Here is a 9993-nt window from a genome sequence, read left to right on the forward strand (position 1 = left end):
TACTTGGCACATTTATAATTGGAGATTAATTAAATCGATTTGTGTGCTACTTAGAAAAAAAATAAAAAAAATAAAATTAAATAAAAAAATAAAAAAACTCAAATCCTACCTAAGTAAGGTTTCCCAAACTAAATTGTTTGTTTCAGATTTTTAAAAAGTATCATCTTCTTGAAACTTTAAGGTTGAATGAAAAACTTTGAAGCCCTTGTATGTTAAAAGTTCAAAAAAAAAAAAAAAATTAAAAAAATTAAAAAAAAGATTCTTATGAATTTTACATTACCTTTTTTCTTTCAAGTTTTTAACTGTAACGCTATAAAAATTTATTACGTATATCAAAGAATTAGGTTAACTATATTGACTTATTTTCTTATTAAATCTAAATATAAAAATATTATTAAACAAGATTAAATCATGATATTTTTGATCTAAAATAAGGATTTTCTAGAAGGAGAATTTGATAAATGAAATATATTATTTGGAGAACCTTATCATAATTATAATCGAAAAATTAGAATATTTATTCAAAGAAGATAAAACTCAAAATTTTATAAGAAATTATTTTTTTTAAACAGACGTTATTGTTGAATTCAAAAGCATTGAAAAATATATTTTAAATTGTTGGTATGCTTAAATCCGAGTTTAATATGATAAGTTATGAAAATATTTATTTTATCAAGAAAATTTAGAACGTAAGGTATTTTGGTCAATAGAGAAAAATTGATGGAAAATTTTACAAGTCCGAGATGTACAGTTCGAACTAGTCTAATGTAACAGACATAACGGAGAAAAGAAAAATATATGAAATAAAAAATATTATTTAATTATTTTTTTAAAATAAATTTTTATTATAAAATTAGGTTTAAGTGTAATTATTTATATAAGAGGGGTTAATTTGAAATTATTAAAGTGTTAAAAGGGTGAGGTGTAATTAATATAAATATAATATTATTATATTATTATATTATATAATATAATATTATAAGTTTTAAATGTATTAATATTTTAGATACCTAGTTGTATTGATTTTATATATTACAATATAATATCTTATATTATTATTATATATTATAAGATAATTGATGTCCATTTATTTTCTGCGAGAGAAATAGAAACAAAGATGGGTGGGTTCATGTACGTTACATTCGATCGAGATTTAAACATGTTTCAAATGTGAATTAAGATTAGACACTAAATAACAAAATATTTATGACGTCGAAATTTACTTAGTCACCAGATTATTTGATCCAGTCGTAGAGAAAATTAATTAAAAAATTTATTTTAATGTTTTAGGGACGCGCGAAACCTAGCTGTGAAAGTAAAAAACTTATAATTTCAACTTCGTAGAATAGTTTTCAATAAATTTATTTTATTTTAATTTTGATAAGTAGTTTCAAATTTATTATGAATTAAATTCAAAATTCATACATTGAATTGGAAAATAATTCATTTTATATATTTTCTCTGATATTTTAATATTGTAAAATAAAAATAAATGAATTTGGATGAGTGTAACCAGAAAATCAATTTGTTAAATAAATTGATTTTCATAATAATTTTTGTAGAGTGTTCATTTTAAAAATAGTTAATATGCCCTATTTTGAAGGTGTATTTTCATTGTATAATAATCTATAAAAAATGAAATATTTAAATTAAATTTTAAATTAAGAAAGAAAGTCTTGATTGTTTAGAATCGAGAATGGGATTCTCGATTTGTTGGTTGGAATCAAAATTACGATTCTCGGTTGTATGTACTTTTGTAAAACAATTTCTAAGTTTAAAGTGCTTTTGAGCACTGTATAATAGAGTATGAGATGTAATTATGATGGTAATTGTGGGACGGTGTACCTGCATGCTTACTTTTTTTTGATATATTACTGCATGTTTATAATTCCAGAATACTTGAAAAGATCATCACACTTGTAAATTTGTTTTAATTTATTTCAAATAAATTTTGAAATAAATATATATATTATTTTTATTTATCATTAAAGGGATAATGAATGCTTATATGATTAATCAGTAGCTCTTTTCGGAAGTAACCAATTAATTTATAATAATATGGATTTAATATTATCTTCGGTAGTATGAGATACCACTTGAGAATATCATTATACATACTATTCAAAAAATTTATGTCTTATATTTATCGAAAAATAAAAATTGTATTGTATAGATGGTTTGTAGATGACTAGGTTGATTAAAGACACACACATAACACAGAAGTACTATGAAGTTCGCTTATCAAATGATCATTTACAGTTTTTAGTAGTCAAACGATCAATCTTCATTCGAGATTAACGGCCAAGAGTTAGAAAACATGATCAACCAATTATGATAAATTGTCAGACTGATTGTAAAATCAAGAACTAGCGGTGCGTTCCACACTGGTTAAGTAATAGAATATTGATATACAGATTGATTTTTTTGTATCGGTCGTGTATCTTGTCATTCTTATCAAATACATCATTAGTACTAATATTCTTATAACTTGTTTGTGTTTATTTTATTTTATTATGATATGAAGATATTTTGTTATTGTTTTTATTAAAGATTAGCCTATTTCGAGTGTTATTCGTTTTTGTTTACTTATTTAAAAATCTATATTATTTATATTAGATTAACTTGTGTATCTATTTATATTAGGATTATTTATTTCAAATGTGAGTTTACTATTGAATAACTTCCCTATTACTTACCTTATCAACAAAACATTACATATGTCCCAACTATCGAGATACCTATTCTTAATGGGGAACATTATATAGAGGGATCGCAAAATAAGGATGATGAGCATTATTTCTATTATATGTGAGTTGAGATTTGAGTTTAGTGAAATTAATTTTATATACTTTTAAACTTCCTTGTATATATTAGTATTATATATGTTGTGTTTTCTTATATGTTTATGTCTAGAGAGTGAGAGTTTAGTGTTTATCAGTGAAATGTATAATTGATGTATGTAACCCCTCTGAGTTGTATTTATATAATTATATATATTTTTTAGAAATGATAAATATTTGATATGATATGGTGATTGAAATGCAATTTGATATATGAATCTTGATTATACATGTATGTTTATACAGGTGAAATTTTTTCATAAGTCCAATTTTTAGGAAAAACTTTGTCGAAATTATTTAGAAGAAATTAATATCGTATTTAAGGTTTGAAGATCTTGGTTTTAATTTTTTTTTTCACTTCACCCTCGAGATTTGATAAAATCTAGATCTTAAATCGCAGGCATGACATTAAAATCTCTCAAATCTCAAACATAAACTTACATTTTCTCTCTCAAATATCTCTTGGTCTTTCTTTTGTTCCCTCATACTATATCTCTTTTTATAAACAACTAAAAGAGCTAGATAGAGGTTATTTTTTATTTGGAGCGTTAAGACATAAACATGGCATTTTATACGAATAAATTTAATATTTAATTTAGTTAAAAATACTTTTAATTGATATTTATTTCTTCATCATTAGTATTTTTAATCCCCAAGATTAATATGCGATAATACTATTTATAGGACATACTATGGTTAGGTTTTTATAAGATAATTGGTCATAAACAATTTTTAGTGGACTCTTTTACCTAAGAAAATAAAATAATAATATTAGAAAAAAAAAAAAAAACAAAATACTATTATCATTCATAGGAAAATATGAAAAAAATGTGTTGTGCTTTTTGAAATTTGAAAAATATACTTTTTATTAATTAATTACTATTTTTTTCGCAGATGAATTAGGTAACTTTTAAATATTTAAATAGTTGAATAATGTTACCTACCATCCACGTTATTTATTAAAATTTTATATTTACAAGACTTGAATATAAAAGCTTAAATATAAATTTTGTATTTCAAAAACTAGAAAAATAAATTTAAAATATTTTTTAATTATCTAAATAGATAATTAAATTATTATTGTCCATAAACGTTATAAGAGTAAAGACAAAAATAATAAAATGAACACATAAGATTTAGGTGGTTTGACAAATAGCCTTTGTTGAGGAAAGGGAGAAAAATTCACTATCAAAGATAAAGATTACAAACTCTCTATCGACAACTGCAAGAAGCCTCATAGAGCAAAAACATTAACGAAGTCCAAGCCCAATAAGAATACTAGACATCTTACAACAATTATTTATATTAATATATTATATATTAACTATAAAAGAGTCGCGATAAATTGACTTTAAAAAAGCCACTTGAAATTCACTCGTTGACTTGGTCTGTGTATAAAATCATAGATCTTTTTCTTCAAGATACACAAGGAAAAAAAAGATCTTTGGTTCGTGCACACATCCACGCCAGTAAGTGAATTGCGAGTGGCCTTTTTATCATTATTCACCATAAAAAGGCCTCCTTCAAATGTTTTGTCTTAGGTGTCAACTTGTATCAAGCTGGCACTGGTGATGGGATACACGATAGCATTGATATAGTGTATCACATACACATTAATATAATGCATGCATCTTACCTCTACCGTGTATTCAGAATTGGGTGGACTCTTGACTTTCGTGAGATGGGACGTGTGAACTTAGGGACTAGTCCCATTCCTAAGGGCAGGAAAGGGTAAGGATACCCTTAATATCAAAAAACAAAAATTAAATCTAGCCATTTGGTTCGATCAACTTTGGTGATTGGTTTTCATGATTAAAAATTCACATCAATGGTTAGAAAATTTGCACCCACGATCATAGAGTGGTGGGCTGATCAAATAGTTATAAAGGATTATTGTAAGGATGAGTTACTAATTTGTAGAGTTGGGTAATACCCAACTCCTGGAATACAAGATGAGAATGGGAAAGGATCCAAAGAGGAGAAAAAAAGTCCTTGAAAACGTTGAAAGAATGAATTAAATGGATTACAGATACAGATATGTTCTCTTTCTTTCTAAATATGACAAATATGTTATTTTCTTGAATTAAATAGATGTGAGACCCACATACACCTCCCAGTCTAACCTAATCCCAATTCCCAATTCCCACTTGAAAGAACCGTGTAGACAGGTTTGGATTCATATCGAGTGTGGTACAATATATGGGAACAATTTGATTGCTAGAAAAATATTCTTATCTCCTATTTTCTTAGAAAAATGTGATTTGTCCACTTTTATTTTTTTATTTTTCTATAGTTTTGAGAGATTTTTTAGGAGAATCAGTTTAATTTGACATCCACATCTATGACCACTAGAGGCTAGATGACATGGTAAGGGTGATTGGGTGTGTTCCCTAGATTACATCTTTGAATCTCTATACGCCCCTCCACATAAAAGTGGTTATATTTTACTGCTGTCACGAGGAGGGTGGTTGGTATGTGCGGCCCACCAAAGTAAAAAAAAATAAAAAAATAAAAAAATAAAAAAAAAAAAAATACTATTATCATTCATAGGAAAATATGAAAAAAATGTGTTGTGCTTTTTGAAATTTGAAAAATATACTTTTTATTAATTAATTACTATTTTTTTCGCAGATGAATTAGGTAACTTTTAAATATTTAAATAGTTGAATAATGTTACCTACCATCCACGTTATTTATTAAAATTTTATATTTACAAGACTTGAATATAAAAGCTTAAATATAAATTTTGTATTTCAAAAACTAGAAAAATAAATTTAAAATATTTTTTAATTATCTAAATAGATAATTAAATTATTATTGTCCATAAACGTTATAAGAGTAAAGACAAAAATAATAAAATGAACACATAAGATTTAGGTGGTTTGACAAATAGCCTTTGTTCATAGAGGAAAGGGAGAAAAATTCACTATCAAAGATAAAGATTACAAACTCTCTATCGACAACTGCAAGAAGCCTCATAGAGCAAAAACATTAACGAAGTCCAAGCCCAATAAGAATACTAGACATCTTACAACAATTATTTATATTAATATATTATATATTAACTATAAAAGAGTCGCGATAAATTGACTTTAAAAAAGCCACTTGAAATTCACTCGTTGACTTGGTCTGTGTATAAAATCATAGATCTTTTTCTTCAAGATACACAAGGAAAAAAAAGATCTTTGGTTCCGTGCACACATCCACGCCAGTAAGTGAATTGCGAGTGGCCTTTTTATCATTATTCACCATAAAAAGGCCTCCTTCAAATGTTTTGTCTTAGGTGTCAACTTGTATCAAGCTGGCACTGGTGATGGGATACACGATAGCATTGATATAGTGTATCACATACACATTAATATAATGCATGCATCTTACCTCTACCGTGTATTCAGAATTGGGTGGACTCTTGACTTTCGTGAGATGGGATGTGTGAACTTAGGGACTAGTCCCATTCCTAAGGGCAGGAAAGGGTAAGGATACCCTTAATATCAAAAAACAAAAATAAAATCTAGCCATTTGGTTCGATCAACTTTGGTGATTGATTTTCATGATTAAAAATTCACATCAATGGTTAGAAAATTTGCACCCACGATCATAGAGTGGTGGGCTGATCAAATAGTTATAAAGGATTATTGTAAGGATGAGTTACTAATTTGTAGAGTTGGGTAATACCCAACTCCTGGAATACAAGATGAGAATGGGAAAGGATCCAAAGAGGAGAAAAAAAGTCCTTGAAAACGTTGAAAGAATGAATTAAATGGATTACAGATACAGATATGTTCTCTTTCTTTCTAAATATGACAAATATGTTATTTTCTTGAATTAAATAGATGTGAGACCCACATACACCTCCCAGTCTAACCTAATCCCAATTCCCAATTCCCACTTGAAAGAACCGTGTAGACAGGTTTGGATTCATATCGAGTGTGGTACAATATATGGGAACAATTTGATTGCTAGAAAAATATTCTTATCTCCTATTTTCTTAGAAAAATGTGATTTGTCCACTTTTATTTTTTTATTTTTCTATAGTTTTGAGAGATTTTTTAGGAGAATCAGTTTAATTTGACATCCACATCTATGACCACTAGAGGCTAGATGACATGGTAAGGGTGATTGGGTGTGTTCCCTAGATTACATCTTTGAATCTCTATACGCCCCTCCACATAAAAGTGGTTATATTTTACTGCTGTCACGAGGAGGGTGGTTGGTATGTGCGGCCCACCAAAGTAAAAAAAAATAAAAAAATAAAAAAATAAAAAAATAAAAAAATAAAAAAATAAAAAAATAAAAACATCCATATCTTCAAGCTCAATAAAATTATTTCATTTATTATGTTCATCGGAGTACGTCTTTCTTGGCAAGCTTCCGTTCATGATAAGTTCTTTTGGACACCATGTAGAATTCGAGTTCATTGGTGTCTGAACACACAAAATTAGTATGGTGCGCAATAGCTACATAGGGATGACACACTTATGTGGAAATGGTTCAATATCTTTTACTAAATAAAAATAAGTAAAAAATGCTAGTTCTTCTTTCTTTCCAATTTCAAACTCGATTGTTACATTCTACCTTTGGAAGTCTGTTGGTTAGGTAATCAATGAGAAATTGCCTCCTTGCCAATGTTGAATCCAAATCATTACTTATTAATTTAAATAAAAAAGGATTGCTTCAATAATGGAGCTGGATTTGTACTATTAATGAGTCAACAACAACATGAAAACAAACCCTTATTCCAAAGATTTGGGGTCGTCTAAACGAATCTCGTTCCTCAATTCTATTCTGTCCAAAGCCAAATCTTTTGCTATATACTGGAATTGAGTTCATATCCATTTTATTATTTTCATCCATTTTTTTGTTGTTGTTGTTGAGTTTTTCTTTTAGTTTAAGAATTTTCAACTTACATAATTCTTTACAATGGGGTTTTGAGCAGACTTTCATGTCCAAGCCATTTCAATCGAGTTTCTTTTAGTTTATCATGTATTGGAGTTACTCCTACATTTATTTTTTAAATGCATTAGTTTCTAATTTTATATTCCGTAGTCTTTTCACTTCACTCATCCACAATAAGGATGAGTGAAACCTCTAAGTAAACATGATTGATTGAGATCGACTTACAAAGAAAAAAGAGTTCATATTTATAGTTGTGATAATTTGACGGTCCATCACAAAATAGTAGATCATTTGTCTTGGGATACATAAGAAAATATTTATTATTGTGCATATCCTGAGGCAAATGATCTAAGGTTCTGTGATGGGGGGTAGGGGTGGGGTAGGGATGGCCGTATGTTAGAGGGGGCATTAGAAAATCATTAATCTAAGAAAAATATATGCTAAGCTATTAATTAAATATATCTTGGAGTGCCATGTAGACTTAGAGATTCGTATCAAATCATCTATTAATAAAATATAATACTTTTTTTCTCATTCTAGCCCAACATTGTTTACCCAACCCAACTCTCTAAACCACGACTCACTCATTCACCCATCCCACCTAATTCATCTTTCTCCCAAACCCTCTTTCCTTTCTTCCCACTCAAGGGAGCACATCCTCTCTAAACTATTTTTTTTTTTGTTTCCCATTCTCTTAAGTAGGATTAGCCGAATCATGTACATCTTTAGATCTAGAATTCTCAACTCCTAATATGTAATCTTTAAAATAGGTCTAAATCGCTTTTTGTTTCTGCCCAAGAAACACCTTACCAAACAATACCTAACTAACGTTGTTATTTTGAGCGTTGAGAAAGCCAAATGCCTCAACCATGTCTGGTGGGTTTGTCAGGTCTTACTCTGAAGGTAGGGTCGCAAATATTGTCCCTTAATGGTCCCACCACACCTCCCTCTCCCCTCTCCTAAAAACCAACCCTCACCTCCTCTCCTCCTTATCCTATAGTACCCATTGCATCCATCTCCTCCTAACCTACACCGTACCCAACCTCAATGGGAAAGAATGAAAGAGAGACTCATGACTTCATAAACGTTGAATCTTTCTCTCAGTTACCCTTCAAACGTCCAACACCACCTCCTAAAGAGAAAAACATTCGACTCTTCGGTATCGAATTCACCGATGACACCCAGTTGTCGTCTTCTTCATCGTGTGTGAGTAAAGCATGCGAAGAAGACGAGAAAGATAACGGTAACGGTGAGGGTGTACGGAAGTTCGAGTGCCATTATTGTTGCCGAAACTTCCCAACCTCTCAAGCTTTGGGTGGTCACCAAAACGCACACAAGCGTGAGCGTCAACACGCTAAGCGCGCGGCGCACCTACAACAGTCCGCCATGGTACACAACATCATCCCTGAAGGACATGTGTTTGGGCTCGTTAATAATTATCGGCTTGGCTCAACGCCCATGGCACCGACACTCTCTGGTTACCCTTCTTGGACTAACAACAACAGCCACATGTGGAGCAATCAGAGTTTTAGTCAGGATCGTTTATTTCTTCGGTTGCCTTCAACATCGCTCTCATCGTCGTTTGTAGGCGATGGCTCGAAGTTTGCTCCCATCAATGGCTCTGGTAATCAAAGTGGTTATATGTACGAATCAAAGAAAAGTATACAAGAGCATGTGAGTTTGGATCTGCGTCTGTAATTCGTTAATTTTAACACGAATCGATCAACACTTTATCTAAAATATTGGGGTCCGCTAGATGAATCCTATTTTGTCATTCAATTATGTCTAGAGCCATATATTCAATCAAGTAATGCATTTGACTTTGGCTTCTTGTTTTTTCAAGAAACCCTTTGCTTCAATTGGCTTTTTTAGGTTAGAAAAGAGCCAATCCGAAGCATACCCATATGGTTGGTTAGTTTAAGTTTTTAAGTTTCTTGCTATTTTAGTAATAATTAACATATAGATGAAGTCATCTACGCTTTATCTCAAATGTTTGGATTGGTAATATAAACCTTATTTCGTGGTCAAATTCTGGCTATTATAGCAAGAACCCATCACTTTAATTCTTCTTTTCATAGTGATAAAAATCTATGATTTTTTAAAAAATGTCGCGATTAAATCACGAGTTTACCATTTATGAATTGAATCACGATTTTTTTGAAAAAAATATTTAATCTTTAAAAAAAATCACAATTAATCATGATTTAATCAACAATATTTTTTAAAACTCACAGATTATTTTTGTTTTATACCATTT

General features: G+C 29.5%; 1 protein-coding gene across 1 annotated transcript; it reads left to right on the forward strand.

Moving 5' to 3' along the window:
* The first annotated feature begins 8609 nt into the window (after positions 1-8609).
* LOC147383853 (zinc finger protein GIS2-like) lies at positions 8610-9515 on the forward strand. The gene has a single exon (XM_086424753.1). The coding sequence runs from the start codon at positions 8784-8786 to the stop codon at positions 9432-9434; it is 651 nt and encodes a 216-aa protein (XP_086280879.1). The 5' UTR covers positions 8610-8783; the 3' UTR covers positions 9435-9515.
* Positions 9516-9993: the final 478 nt, after the last annotated feature.

The sequence above is a fragment of the Akebia trifoliata genome, chromosome 15, assembly GCF_017979445.1.
Source record: "Akebia trifoliata isolate Shusen 1 chromosome 15, ASM1797944v1, whole genome shotgun sequence".
Taxonomy (NCBI): domain Eukaryota; kingdom Viridiplantae; phylum Streptophyta; class Magnoliopsida; order Ranunculales; family Lardizabalaceae; genus Akebia; species Akebia trifoliata.

Excerpts from the sequence above, each read along its gene's own strand:
- LOC147383853 (XM_086424753.1), top strand. The coding sequence starts at position 8,784 with ATGGGAAAGAATGAAAGAGAGACTCATGACTTCATAAACGTTGAATCT.